Source organism: Alligator mississippiensis, chromosome 2 (assembly GCF_030867095.1).
Source record: "Alligator mississippiensis isolate rAllMis1 chromosome 2, rAllMis1, whole genome shotgun sequence".
In the NCBI taxonomy this organism is placed as follows: Eukaryota; Metazoa; Chordata; order Crocodylia; family Alligatoridae; genus Alligator; species Alligator mississippiensis.
This window is the reverse complement of record NC_081825.1, coordinates 85,979,518-85,995,408: the sequence shown is the minus strand read 5'-3', so window position 1 is coordinate 85,995,408 and position 15,891 is coordinate 85,979,518. Positions and strand designations below refer to the sequence as shown.

General features: G+C 41.4%; 1 protein-coding gene across 4 annotated transcripts in view; it reads left to right on the top strand.

Moving 5' to 3' along the window:
- Positions 1-15,891, top strand: part of TLL1 (tolloid like 1) — a 280,326-nt gene that overhangs the window by 190,996 nt on the left and 73,439 nt on the right. For 3 of the 4 annotated variants that reach the window (XM_059721901.1, XM_019481422.2, XM_059721902.1), the window contains exons 15-17: positions 1,004-1,164; positions 5,655-5,835; positions 15,641-15,763. In XM_059721901.1, the coding sequence (XP_059577884.1) occupies positions 1,004-1,164; positions 5,655-5,835; positions 15,641-15,763 (465 nt within the window). The remainder of the gene's footprint in view (positions 1-1,003; positions 1,165-5,654; positions 5,836-15,640; positions 15,764-15,891) is intronic. The other variant, XM_014611599.3, reaches the window with a different exon arrangement.

Here is a 15,891-nt window from a genome sequence, read left to right as displayed (position 1 = left end):
AGCTTTAGATAAAAGCACCCAAAAGCCCCCTTGAAGTGCATGATCTATACAGATGCTGCGGAGCTGGGTTGACCTAACATACAGGTAAAAGATGGGGTTTTTTTGGTTTTTATTTTTCATATCTATCAGCAGCCATAGTAATGTCGATAGAGTACCACAGCCACTGTGAGTACCACAGATGGAGCAGAGCAGAACTAAACATCTCTCCTTGACTTTTTAAAATATGAAGCCAGGTTGTCAGATGAATATGCTTAGGCTTCACTGACTTAAACTGTTCATTCTCTACTATCTGTTGCACTTTTGGTGATATAATATTGTTCTCATATATAACTAAATAACTTTTTTTAAAAGAGGAAATAATAATAGAAAAACATACGCTTCTAAAAAAACCCCAGGATTGTAAATGTTTACAACATTTTTAAATTGCCTAATGGCCATTCGAATATTTAAGAAAGAACCATGAATAGCAGAGTATAGAAATTGGGACGTTTATATTGATATATTTTTATTTTTAACAAAGTTAACTCTTATGTATGAATAATATCTGGCTACTACCACTGGGTAAAGGGCAACTAAGATGGACTTCAGTTAGGAAGAGGCATGTTTATATAAGCTAGGGAGAAAAGACTACTTTGGATAAGGTATTTTGGAGAGGGAGTAAGGGAAAGGAAGAGTATCCTGGTAATCCTGTGATATTCAAAGGAGTGGGAAGTCGAACTCTGCCAACAGTGATAGGGTTAAAGACAGAATTTGAAAAGAAAGAGAAATCAGAGGTTATGATAAAGTGGCTGTGAAGCACTGAAATTCATTCACACCTTTTTACATCAGATTGTAAGACGTTCAAGGCGGAGACTATGTATTTCTTTGTATTCAGATCATGCACAGTATAATAGGGCCCTGTTTCTGGCAGGGATGAACCTTTTATTTAAATATGCTTCTGCTCATAGCAAAATGTGGTATCAGAAAATAAGTGATGCTCTTCCTTTTTTAATTTACATTTCAGCTGCCTGTGGAGGACTTTTGACAAAGCTAAATGGAACTATAACCACACCAGGGTGGCCCAAAGAATATCCTCCAAACAAAAACTGCGTGTGGCAGGTGGTTGCTCCCACTCAATACAGAATTTCAATGAAGTTTGAGTTTTTTGAATTAGAAGGGAATGAAGTAAGTAACCACAAACTGTGACTTACACAATATTGTATAGTAAACAGTTACACGATTGTTCACAAATAGATATTGTCTCATACAACAATTACTGCCTCGGATACTGGCATTTTCCATCAAAATTGTTTTCTTTGATTTTACCGGAACTTGAGAACTGTTTCTAGATTCTTTTAGAATAAAAGTGGAAGATTTTGTTCTTTTCTAAGTATGTACTTATTAAAGCAAACCTTAAAAAATGTTTTCTTCTGGAGCTGACTTGTCAACAAACTAAATGGCTGATGAGACTTTGAATTGGAGACTTCAGGAAAAAGCAAAAATTCTTGTTAACATTAAGTGTGAACATTAAGCAAACAGAGAAACTTTAGGGTAGTATAAGTAGTATAATAATTCACCATAGAATGAAATACAAAAGAAAAAATCTAGACATCAAAATAAATTTCCTGAAGTTGAGAACTACTTGGACTGTGAAATTAACCTCATCAGAATATTTTGAATCTCCGTTAATCTAGATTATTAACTGCACTGCATACTTGAGAGAAAAAAATAGTCATCTTCATCTATAAAGTACATAGTTTACTAAAATATATTTACATGTTATTAGAGTTGAGATATTATAATTTTTTATATTATTGTAGGCAATAATTCAGCCATTTTTAATCATTTAGTTTCATTTGGTTATAATGGGTGCCTATACCTGAGCAGTGAGACTGCTCCGATGCATTTCAATTACTGTGCTCCAGCAGCCTCCTGCATCTCATGCATCAGTGTCCCTGTGCTTCAAAATGGTGGCAGGGGTGCTTTATCTAAAGCTTGGGGCACTTTATCTAAAGCTCACTTGACAAGCTTTAGATAAAGCACCCCCAACACCATTTTGAAGCATGGGCACACTGATATACGAGACGCTGTGAATGCTTTAATTAGAGTGGCTTTTAGATCCACTCTAATTACAGGTCCCCCACTGCCCCGTACTCATTTGAACAAAATATTTCCATTCAACATTTTTGTAAAGTTCTACAGTTTGACTACATGAAAATTATATTTTATTTCAAATAGCTCTATAGTATTTTAAGCTTTGAGAGAAATCAGTGATTTTCATTCAGTAGTATTTTTATTATTTGAAAATGATATCCTTCTTTTGGAAAAAAAAATCCTGCATTTTGTTTGTTGGCTTTCTGCTAGGCATGAAAAACTTGTGTGTTTAAGTATTTCAGTTGTGTACACAAATAGGTTTTTGCACATGTATATCAGAAATTTAGACAGTTTCATGTTTTTCCCCCCCAAGGTAAACATAGATTTTAAATGCACACAAAACAAGGCTCAGAATAAAATTGGAGAATAAAGGAAAATCTTCAATGGCTGACTCTGAGTTTATGGCAATATTTTAGAGATTTGGTTCTGAAAACTACTGTAGTTTTAAATTGTGTATGCGTCATGTATTGATTGAAAATGTTCAACATATCACCACCAATAAAATGTTTAAAATATCATCACCAATATTACCACTTGAAAAACATTCATCTGCATTTGTACTGATATTTGTACAGCTAAATCAGGGTCTCAACTGAAGTAATCAAACATATTTTCAAAAACTATTACACACACACACACACACACACACACACACACACACACACTGAAGAAAATACAATTCCTCTGGCAGCCAAAGGCCTGTGTTACTTAAGGAGAAGACACAACAGGCTAGCCTGGCTCTAGGCATGCAACTGGGCCAAGGCTAGCTGAACAGTGATAAGCTGGGATACTGTTGTAGATTTCTAGACAGCCAGAAGATAAAGGCTGCAAGCAGCATGGCTGAGCTGCTTGCAGCAGGGAGGGGCAGGTTGCCCCTTAGGCAAAAGAAGAAAAACCTGTGCATGATAAGGGAGTCACCTGACCAAAAGGAGCAGGGCTTCAGGGCATATAAAACTAGCACCTGGAGGGAGGAGGTCAGTCAGGCTCAGTGCATTGCAGGTAATAGAGCTCCCAGGACAAAAGGTTAGCAGGAGATCACTCGGCAGGTACCAAACCACACTGAGAGGTGATAGCTTCAAGGGGAGGAGAGCTGGCAAGATGTCTTTTACCTGGAGTGGTGGAGGTTTTTGTTTGAAAGTGGTTGCTTGTACATTTTTTTTGTAGTTAAGTTTACAGCTGGAGGCCCCAATGTGTCTACTACAGGAGCAGTATGGAGGTGACAGGGGTGCCTGAGGAACACCCAGTTTAGAGTCTTACCTGGGTCAGTGACCTCAGAGGCTGAAACTGAGACAGAACAAGACAGGGCTATGGACCCAGAGCCCAAGAAGGGCAAGACCAGGGCCAAAGGCCTAGAGGCTGAAAAGGGGCGAGATGAGGCTAGGGCCCAGAAGCTGAGTTCCAAGTCAATGGACCTAGGGCAGGGGGCAAAGGAAAGGGGCTATAGCCAGGAAGGCTGAAGCCCCAACAAAGGATTGAGGCCTATGGGGAATAAGCACAGTAGTAGAGCTGGGTCGCTCCTTGAAATTTATACCATATACCATGGATAGGCACCCCCTGGCATAGGTATCAGAGCGTGATATGCAAAGGCATTTTGTTTGGCATGCGCCCCTTGGAGTAGACAGCAGGGAAGGGGCTGGGGCTGCACTGCCACAATAAAGATCAGGCCTGTCATGGTTCCACCCTGCCCCCATCCACCCCGGCACGCCAACATTTTACAAGTCAAGGTTGTGGGTGTTTTTGGCACTCTGCCCCAAAATGTTGCAACCCCTGCCGTATATAATCTGCAAGATATGTGCATGGCTATAGGGGCAGATGGAGGCTACAAACTCAGCCCATAAGATGCCTTGTGTCACCGGATGCCAATAGGGCCAGAAAGCCTGCAACTGATTGCTCAAGTGACAAGTTTGCAGTTGAGTGGAACCACTCTGGGATCTTGGGAAAACCTCCCAAACCTTCCAAGGCATGTGAAGGGCCCAGACTTTCCCATGGGTCCAGTCATTTAACAGGTGTCACATTCCCCCACTGCCAAATTCATGGGCTCATTGGAGCCACAAGCTAGATGACATGGCACTGGGGCTGGATCTGTCCATGGGCCAGGGATTAAGCATCCCTGGTCTAAATACATATTCATTTTATAAGAGGCTCCATTAACTGTGAAACTATTTTTGCTGAATAAATAGTTTTTATATTGGCTTAGGTTATATTTACAAGTAACTGTAAATACTATGCTAATAAAAAAAATTAATATGCCTGTACTTCTATCAAAGTTTTATATGGTGCTATATAAAGGAAACTAAACTACAAAAGTCTACGCTTGGATAAAGGTCTACTTAAAACCCACTAAAACATCACAATTCACCTTAATACATAATCTTTGTACAGAGAAGGATATTGAGATTTATTAACATTATTGGAACCTGTATTTATAAATCCAAAGGCACTGAGATGAGATTTAGCTCAAAACTAGATCAGTAAAAATAAACTTTAGCTGTTAAGTTAATATTGTTTCTGTTAAGAGTCTTACATCTAATCATGATTGAATTAGCTGTGTTTCCACATCTTTAATTATAAGTACTTTTCAAATATTAGTTTGGAAGCATTAAAGTATGGGGAAACATTGAAAATTATGTTCATGGTTTATAAGTAACAAAAACCAAAATAATCTTGCATGCGTGTACTTGGATTTAATGCACAATCTGTGTCCTATCCGAATCCTTCAGGCCACTGTTTTCTCTTAAGCTATTAATTGCAGACAAGTAGGACATTTTTGATTAAATGATTGATAGTTGAGCTTAAGAAGCTTAGAAGTATTTTTGGGTGGAAGGTTTATGTGGACAAGGGATTATGCACTGAAAGTATTATGAGTATTGCATAAGGGGTGATTTTTTTTTTAATTGCTTAATGAAAATTACATGTATTAGCCTGTTGCATTATAGATGTACTACTGTTAAAAAAAGATGTTAGGATTAATACTGAAGATTTATATTCTCATAAGTAAAAAAAAAAAATATAAAAAAAACTTTGTGTGTCCCATTTCCATATGAAAGGCAATCCATTTTGTTTAAAGGTATAGGGTCCAATATTAACATTCATAGTTTTTGGATTCTTGTTCATCAACTGAAAGATGGTTTTTATTCTTCAAAGTGGACATTTGCAGGTCTTAGTCAAATGTCTTCAGACTACTTTTTTCCTTCTCAATTAAATGGCTGAATTCTTAAACATTTTAAAATGTAGATTATATATATATGTGTGTGTGTGTGTGTATGTGTATATGAATGAACTTTGTCCTAAAAGATTTAATTTTTAAACTTCTAATTTCTAGATATGTTTTAGTGTGCCTGCAAATATATTGGAATAAAATCCATACACATCACTATAAAAGAATTTGAGATTTGCAGCAAAAGATACTAATAATGTTATAAAATACTTTATTTCTTGATGGCTTAATGTCAAAGTAACATAAAAGATCATACATTTTATGTGAAAGATCATTTGATTAAAATAAAGATCTTTGTTCCCAGGTTTGCAAATATGATTATGTGGAGATCCGTAGTGGCCTTTCTTCTGATTCTAAACTGCATGGTAAATTTTGTGGTACAGAAGTGCCTGAAGTGATCACATCACAGTACAACAACATGAGAATTGAGTTCAGATCTGACAACACTGTCTCAAAGAAAGGCTTCAAGGCCCATTTCTTTTCAGGTACTGAAAATCCCTCCTATGTATTAACAGATGCTTCTGAATACAAAGTGTCTAGAAGCAGTGGATATTGTTCATGTGTGATAAGTATAAAATGCCTTTTTCCTTCTGCTTATAACATTTAAATTTTCTGTTAAAAATAGAAATAGCTGTTCTTTCTTCTTATATTGTCTTGAATTGAAATATAAGCCTATAAAAGGAAAATCTCACAAAGTGTGTCCAACATAATCACAATTTTTGTTCTACTTTCCTTTTTAATCCCAATCATAATATGATACAGATGATATACTACTTTTATTTGTATTTCTAGAGTACTACCTTTTTGTTTAATCATATGCTAATCTCACTGGCACAAGACAGATCATCCATTGATGGAAACTGTGATAACTCCACTGACTTTAGTGTAGCTATAACTGTTTACACCAGCTGTATATGTGCATCATTGACTTCAGTGGAACTACTTGCATGAGTCAAGTTAAGCTTATAAGCAAATATATGGGGGGTGGAGGGGAGGGTTTAGTAAGCATATACGTAGGGCCACATAATAATAATTTGTTCTTGTGGCAGGATGTTCCATTGTGATAACAATGGAATTATTCTTCGGTTGCTGCAGGTTCATTTAAGCATAAGGGCTAGAGACAGACATTTAAAAAGCCTGAGCCTGGATTGATACAATCTTTGCAGGTTAGTCTAACTTGCAGTGCTTGAACTGATTTGGAGGTGGATAGACATTCATTTTTTCATTCCAGAAATGCAGGCACATGCCTGCAGTGGCTCAGGCTAGAAGCTGGAGGCGCTATAGCAGCCCTCCCTTCCCTTTCATAGTACTGAGCTGAGGGAGGGGTGTGGCCAGGCCCCTACAGGACGCTCTGATTAGGGAAGGGTTCTCCCCCCCTGCTGTTGATAACAGAGCATTTAGTTACACAGCAGGGAGTTACACAGGGAGTTGTTAGCATTTATCAGCCTATCAAACAAAACAAAGCATCTCTTATTAGTTCAAGCTCTTCTTTAAACAACTTTTACCAAGGAAGGCATGGAGGGACGCTACCAGCTACCTGTTGATTAGCTCCAAAAAGCCCTGAGCCAACACTGCCTTTGTCCTGTCTCTCATAGCGCGAACTGTAGCCAGCATGTAGTATGCTAGCTAGTGCTGAGACGTGTCTGTGTAAGGCAGAGGGGAGGGGGGAATCCCTGCTTGAGCACCGAGTGGTGAAAAGGGAGCAGGAGGAAGCCAGGCACACACTGCTGTACCTGCAGCCTCCGTCAGAGCTCCAGGGGAGGGGCCAGCCCAGCTCTCTGGAGCAGAGAGCCCTACCCAGAGCTACGAAGTCTCTGGCATGCTGGGGGTCTCTGGTTTAACTAAAACCAGGAAGACATTGGGACAGACATTCCATAAACTGGTTTCACTGAAATCAGTTAAATCTGATACTGCGTTCTACCAGGTTTATATCAAACTGCTTTCAGCCATTTTCAGACTGGTTTATATGCACTGGACGTCTGTTCTGTTACAGATTTAAACCAATTTCTGATCACTTAAACCAGTTTATGTGTAATGTCTTTCCCTAGACAATTTGGTACAGTATCTGGAATCTTACCCCTAGTTTTCTAAGAGTTAAGCTTCTGGCTGTCTAGATATTTAATTATGTTTAGTATTTAATGTTTTCCTAGCATATATTAATACTAGAATTTTGTTATAGCACAGAAGTCTAAGTGAAAGCAATTTCTGCTCTGGTAAATGATGAATGACTGCAGTTTTGCAACAAAGTTAAACGTATGATGCAGCGTAAAATGACACTGCTTAGAATTTTTACAAAGTGGTTAAAATATCCATCTGAGGCTGTATTTATAAAGACAAGATGTCTATAATGTAGCGGTCCTGAAAGGCAGTTTTTTTTTTAACATCTCCTTAGATAGTTTATACTAATAACGATGAAAGAGCAAAGAAAGTGTTTTTTCCCAAACAAGGAAACAAAAAATTAGCAAGTGTATTACCTCTTGAAATCTTTAAATATATTGTATTTGCTTATAATTACATTCTTGTGGGCAAAGTCATTCAGATCAGTTTCTGGTTTGTATTAATGGCATCTTTCAGTCAAAGAATTTTATTTTCCTTGTAAAATATCATTTTAGATTATTGTAAAGCTTTAAGTTTAACTGCATGCCTAGAGTAAAAGTCTATGTGCATACAGCTTAAGAGTGTCATCCATCAGTGAATAGTCTTGTCTTATATACACAGGCTCAATAATCCTACCTGTTACATTAGAAAGGATTACTCACATGAGTAAAAGTGAGCATAGTCACTGTTAGTATATATTATTCATGTTTCCCAGTTAAACCTTATTGGACGCATCCAGATGAGGACACACCTGCCTCTTGCAGCATTTCAAACTAGTTTGAGATGCTGCAAGAGGCACATTGCAAATGAAAAAATGTTCCCCACACTGCATATTTGCAGCGTGGGCTTAAAATTTGATACCTGGAAATCCAAGTATCAAAAAACCCACAGAAAAAAAGTGGGGCAGGACATGGTCCAGGACCATGCCCTGAGGTGCACCTGGAGATTGGGGTCCTCCAAAGAGATGCTGTGGTAGCCAGCCAGAGCATCTCTATGGTTGCCCCTTGATCCAGTGCTGCAGCACACTGCCTCCCTGTGTGGGGCAAGGAGTGGTGCAGGCTGCAGTGACCTGGACCTGAGCTCTGCCCCTTGGTAAATAGGGAGTAGGGTTGGAGGGGACTGAAGCAGGGACTGTGTGTGGGGGTGGCTGCTGTGGAGGGGTGGGTTCCCTGCTTGTCCCTTGCAGGGCCCACAGCCATCCCACAGCAGCAACGGCCATCAGGGCACTCGGTGTCCTCCTGGCACAGCTCCCTCCCACAGCATGGTGTGGGCTGCCTGGCACCTGACATTTCCTGTGCCACATCGCCCTGGCCTGGCCTGGCCTGGCCCGGAGCGGGGATGTGCACCTTCGGGCAGGACCAGGCCACTTGGGCTGGCACCACTCACAGTGACCATGTCTAATGCCAGACCCGGTCCTGCTCCCACAGGCCCCATGCACCGTCAGGCTGGGCCGGATCCATGGAGGCAGGACATGGCCCAGCATGACACGTGGCCCGTGCGATCAGTGCCAGGTCCCGGGTGATAGTCCTGCCTGAAGGTGCATAGCCCTGGGCCGGGCCAGGCCCATGTTATGTTGCACATGCAGTGCTGGGTGCCAGGCAGCTGGGGTCACACTGCGCTGTCTTGCACCACCCTGCACCATGTGGGGGCTGTGCCAGGAGGGCTCTGAACATCCTGATGACTACTGCTGTTGCGGAAGGGTTATGTGTGCCGTGAGGGAGCATGTATGCCATGTGGGGGGGGAGGGGGGCAGGGTGGGCTGTCAGTGAGCTATGCAGGGGGGATGTGCTTTTCAGGGGAGTCAATAGACCCAACCCTCCTGAACAGCCCCTCACACCCACAGTCCTGCCACAATTTACCCACATACACAGCCACAAACCCCAAGCCCCTACACAAGCCCCATACCCCACCAAACCTCACTCCCACAAACCCCACATCCCCCACACAAATCTCACACTCTGCATGTCCAGCCAGCCACATAGGATGGGAAGGGAACTGCTGGTGGGAGCAGCGGCTGCAGGGGCAACTGCCACACTGCAGCCCTGCCCCATGCTTACACCAGTGCTGGGACATGTGTCCCAGGAATCACTTGTGGGGTGTGATGGACTGGGGGGAAGGGTGGAGGTGGCAGCAGGGGGTTGTGAGAGAGAAATGGGGGTTGGGGTAGGGGAATGCTCAGGGTAGGAAAGATCTCCAGAGCCCTTGCCCCCCTAGAACAGCCTGTGCAGGGGGAGGCTGGCCTGGGAGGAAAGGGCCCAGTTCAGTTCCTGATCCACAGTCAAGGGTTTCCCAGGGATAGCATGGAACAGGGAGCAGAACAGCTCAGAGCCACAAAGCAGCGGGTGGGACAGCTGCAGTTGGACTCATGTCCTGGTGCTGGGACAGAGCTGTGACTGGGAGGGAGCTAGTAGGGGCAGGCAGGGGCTGTGGGCCAGGAGTGAGGGGACTGAGGAGTAGGGCATGCTGTGGGTTGATTGTGAGGGGCAGGGGCAGGGCACTGGCATATCAGTGCTGCTCAGTGCTGTACCTCCTGTTGAGCGAAGAAGGTAGGGGTAGCTCTGATTTTTCTATGACAAAAAAACCAAAAGTAAATGCCGAAGTGTATAGATATCCATATAGAATCCATTTTATTATGATGATAGAGGCACTGGTAGGCTTCCAAATTGCTTTAAACCTGTAAATATATCAATAAAACATTGCCCAACTGATCTCTCTCTATATAGTTGCATTTCATTTTAATAGTGAAAGAACACTATTTTGGGTATTTTTAATGAGGGGCCAGCACAGGGGCAGGTTTTTATACTGGTAGGGCATCACAGGTGGCACAACTTGCCCCACACACAAAGTACATTTCTGGGCATGTGTACTGAGGCAAAAATCCCTGGCACAAATTTGTGCCACTCCTATATGAACTGCTGCAAGCGCATGTGCCTGCATGTGTGCACATGCCCATTGTTTTGATGCCTATGGAGTTAGGCCATCAATAAGGGTAGCTCTGACATTAATTCCAATATTCTTATTAGTCATAGCCCCAAAGATGTAGATGAACCTAATGACTGTTTGAAAGTTTAAATTCAGAATTGTGTTCAAGAAATATTTTTTACATATCTTTTAATTTTCAGTGTTTTAAAACTATTAGTGATTTTCATATTATAAATTGGTCTTGTATTATAAAGAACTTAGATTATATTAGCAAGAGAGTAGGGTTGTTGTTCATGAAGTGCAAGTAAAGGACTTATGAACCCTAGGAACTATTATTTTTCCTTTTTTCCTTGTTAAATTATCTTTATTTTCAGGGACTGCTTTACTTTTTTTCTTTTTTCTTTTGTTATCTAGGTTTGAAAACTAACGTAGTTTACACATGATCTTAATGGCCTGTTATGGAGTAAATCCTCTAACATCAGAAATGAATCTGAACTAAAATATGTCTCTAGCTAGGAAACCTGCATTGTGTCCTTGGAAGAGTAGATGTGATTTCTGACCCATCAGAAGCTAGGCTAATCCAAATGAGTATTTGTATTCTGTATATGTTATATAATGCATTTATTTTTCAAGAGATTCTTTTAACTCCTTTTTCATAGTCTCTGGGATCATCTACATGTGCAATTAGGGTGAAGAAATAAACTCTGGTACAGATTGTGCCAGAGTTTATTTCTCCCAGGCACAGAATTTCCATGTGTGCCCATTACTGCAGCATGTTGAGTTGGGGTGGTGAAGCCCCTGGCTGGCAGGGGGCCCCACAAATCACCTCTGGGCTCTGGGTGCCAACATCGGGCAGCAGAAGGGCTGGCTGGGGCACAAAGGTGCTATAGTACAGGGCTATCTGGCAGGCAGCAAGCCCACCCCACTTTCCTAGCCAGCCCTGGGCACCATCTACACATGTGTTGTAGTGGTGTGAATTACTCCACCATAGGATAATATTGTCCAGGACAAGTACTATCTTATGGTGGAGTTAATGTACTACACCCTAATATGGGCACATGTGTAGATAGTGACTTTGGATTGTTTTCTTCTGATTTGATCTATTTTTACCCCCATTGTTTTTGGGGGTTTTTTACAGGCTCTCCTAAGCAAAACTAAAGCCAGTTATTGTTTAAATCTGAGTCAAACTTAGAGCCCAAGATGTTTGCCATTCCCTTGTTTGAAATTAGGTAAAACAAGTCTGCCATTCCCTTGTTCTCAGAGTAGTTGAACAATCCTAGCTGCCCAACTCTCACTGCTGCTAAAAGAGGAATGACAGGTAACTCACTGGAAATTCCTTGATCTGGGCAGCATATGCTCTTGATCCACGGAGCAGGAGTTTAATATGGACTGAAATTATCAGCACCCATTTTGACCTTTGGAAGCTGATATTTGTTCATCATTTAACTTGGACCTGGGTCTGTATTCCTTATTTAATTGTGCCTTACAAGACAGTGTTTAGCAGAGTAGAGGTTAAAGTACAGTATGCTAGCATAATTTATGTCTGGTTCTCAGTGTATTAAGTACCTCTTGGGGAAACATTTAAGGAAAGTACAATAATCATAATAAATGTATTAGAAGATGTTAAAACAAATCTTAACAACCCTAATTATACAGTCTGTAACCACCAAAAACATTTAGTCCATGGGGAAGCAAACTATCTATCTTGCAATACGTATGGCAACAAGAGATGCATGCAATGCTAAGCAAGAGCACAATACTTTAACCAAACAAGGGAGAAGCCAAGACATTTTTAAAAATAAACTGCTCTGAATAAAGGGAAGGTGGTACATGCCTTATGCACAATTAAGATATTCTTTTGAGTTTCCCTTGGAAGGGAATTTTATAACCAAAGTCACTCAGCCATGAAAGTTAGCAACCTGCCAACTCAATATTGGTAGAACCCAAGTTCTATAAGTGTTGGAACAGGAGCAAGGGCAGGAGGCAATCTTAGCTATGAAGGATTTAAATTGCAGTAAGAAGACATTGGTATATGTCCTCTGGCAGGAAGTTGGGTATAATGTGCTCCCGGGTGTTATATAAGGGAGCAAACAAGGAGCTATATTTCCCAACATTTATAGCGTCTAGAATTTTGAAGGGAGCTAAATTAGGACCACACTGCAGCAGTCTAACTTGGAGATGCCAAGTCTTATATGACTAGAAAAGGTGTTTACATCAGCCAGAATTATTCATTCAAATGGGAACGATAATCACCAATCTTAATCCTCAGTGAAACACTGAGCTCCAGGCAGGTTAAAGTTAACTCAAACCAAACAAGCTCTGTAACAGTCTCACAGATAATAATCATAGTGTCTGAAAAAAAGCAAGAAATACCACCTCAGATTTATCAGTCATGGATTTCATAGAAGCTGCTGGACAGTCCAGTAGCTGAAATACAATGTGATTATTAAAAAGAAAAAAAGGGCTCTTTGCCCTCGCTTTACAGCTTCACATAATCTATATATGTAATGAAGCACGTAGGTAAGTGGATAAGATCTCCTTCCCAGAAATTAACAAAACTACAAAGCTTAATATCCCAATTCCTTCAAGGATGAAAGGTATGGGTGATGTTGATCTTGGAGAATAGATGAGTAAACCGGAAAGAGATGATACATTTATACAAAATTAGTTGTTTGAGAAATACTTCTTAAAGACTTGTACTCCTTTTTAAATTCACGAATGATCAGTTAATTTGAAATATGGCAAATTCAAATTGATATTTTTCCATAATTAGCCTATAAAACATACTACTACAAATTATCGCCTCAGTGTAAAGTTAAGGAGTATTTAAATTTTTGGACATTTATTTAATAGCAATAGACAATTTTAGAATAGTAAAAACTTAAAAATGACTTTGGAAAGAATATAGTCCCTAATTTGTTATGGCATAAGCCAGTTGCTGTGGAAGATTTGTAGGTAACTTTTGGGTCAAGCATTTTCTGCTTAGTGTTTGGTTTGGGGCAGTGATGGAAACAGGATACCGGTCTGTTCAATATGATGTTCCTTGAAATTGTCTAAAAAATAATTGACTGTGTCTTCTGCATGAGACATTTCATATAGTCAATTTTGGCAAATTTAACACATCAACAATTCTTGCGAAGTTATTATCCACCCAGGAATACAGGCATTGTGGATTGTGCCAATATAGAATTTCATCTTCATATAGTCAGTTCTCAGTATCAAAGACTGGCAAAAGGCAGGGCAGGGTGGCACCTTACGTTGCATCCAGACAAGCACAGACATGCATTATGTGGTGCAGCAGACGCATCTCAGGAGTCGCATGCTGCATTTGCAGGCATGCCCTGCACTGCTGCCTTGCAGCACTGGGGAGTTGTTTTGACCCCGGGAGATCCTGGGGTCAAAAAAAACCCGCACCATAAAAAAACACAGTAGTGCACATGCTGGCAGCATGCTTACCAAAACCAGAGCCTGGCCAGCTCTAGCCACACTCTCTGGCTGCTTACCATGTTCCCAGCTGCAGGAGTGCCATGGCTGCAGCTTCCTGAGACCCCCTAGGACTCCAGGTAAGGCTGTTGTGGCCACCACAGTTGCTGGCCCCAGCCTTTCATACCCTACCCAGGGTAACCTGCCATGCACTAGAGTGTGCATTACATGGGCATTCCCTGGGGACAAGTAGCAGCAGCACAAGGTGTGCCCCACAAGGTGTATAAGTCAAGTTTTGAAGCCAATTTTTGTGTCTTAAGAATCAAACTCAACTTATACAACATGCCACATCAAAAATAGGGGATGGGGCTGGGCTTGGCTGGGTTCAGCACTTGGCTGGTTTGGCTCCACCCCTTGCGAGCGGTGCTGCTGGTGCCAGTTGCAGGGGATGAGGCTACGCCACCTGAGCGCTGAGCCCAACCCCATCTCTGTCCCCTGTCAGTGGCACCAGGCTTGCAGGGGATGGAGCCATGCCAGCCAAGCCTCAAGCCTGGCTCTGTCTGCTGCAAGTAGCACTGCCGAATGCCAAGCCTTGCACCGCTCTCAGGGGATGGGGTGGCCTCATTCCCTGCAAGCAGCACCAGCTCGGCATTCAGCAGCACCACTCTCTCAGCGGCTCCATCCCCTACGAGCACAGTGCCACTCGTAGAGGATGGGGATTGGGATGGGGCTGGGCTTGGCCAGGCTCAGTGCTTGGCTGGCGCGGCCTTATCCCCTGTGAGTAGCGCTGCTCACATGAGATGGGGCTGTGGCAGCCAAGCACTGAGCCTGGCTCTGACTTATACACTGTGCCTATGGAAATCCTTACCTTTCAGATCAGAAAGCTGGGAGTTGACCTATGCACAGTGTCAACCTATGCACCCTTAAGTATGGTAATTAATTGGATACATCTGATGGAGCATTCATAGCTTCTAACAAAGTAGACTACTTTCTGAACAAGTTAGTCACTAAGGTGCTCTTCTGCTTTTCTTCTGCCTGACTTCAGACTAACATGGCTAGCTATCTCTTAGTATCAAAGACTGACATGAATGACAGTTTTAATGAATGCATACTAAAACCTAAGTGGAGGCTTGTAAAAAGAACCAAGATGGGCACTTGGTCTGAAATGTGCATTTTAGTTGATCAGAAGAAATGGATCGGAATTCCATTAACATGACCATTTTCTTCTAATAATAAATTATTACCTGTTCACTACACTACCGCCACCCAGATTTTCATAATGCACACTTACGTAGCTAAGAATAACTGTGTATATTTGTATATGGTGGACCAGAGGCTGTTTCAGGATGATTTTTGATTGGTAGCAGAACAAATGTTATATAACTGTAAATTAGTTTTTAAGCTACTTTGACTGTAGAGAATGGCGGGCTTCTGAATCACGCAATATGACCTTGCTTCCGAGGAGGCGTGGGGGAACAATGTTTAACATTCTTTGTAGAAAAAGTGATGGCTTCCTGAAAGTATCCCTAATCATTTCTTTAAATAAGGCTTGTAAGTGGTGGGAAGATTAAACAGCAAGCACAACATGTTGTTAAAATGATTCCATATATCATGAGCTGTAAGGCTATTTTTTGTGGTTTGAAATTAGTATGATTATTTTCATGATTATTTAAAACAGTAACTACATTCAGTGCACTTTGAAAATGACTTTTCTTGGGGTCCTATTGTGGATGATTATTCAGTGAGCATTTAAAGAGAAAAATCTGAAATGTTTCTACCCTTGAGCAGGTTTGTGTTGGAGCACACATTCACTTCTGGTGCCATCCTGGTACATTTTTTTCCCCACAGACAAGAAAGCTTCCTGCAAAGAGAAAATTTTTGTTTTTGAATCATGCAAGAACTTGATACAGGTTGTTTCTTCAGGCCGAGTACGTATTATTCACAGACTGGTGGCCTCTGAGAGTCTCAGAGGTATGACCACATGCCCTCTGAATGGTTATATCTAACATTTTGTTAAGAATGGATCTTTCCCTGTTCTGAATATTTGGGGGAGGGGGCGGGGGGACCCAACATAAAGAAAGCATCCATTCAAAACTGGG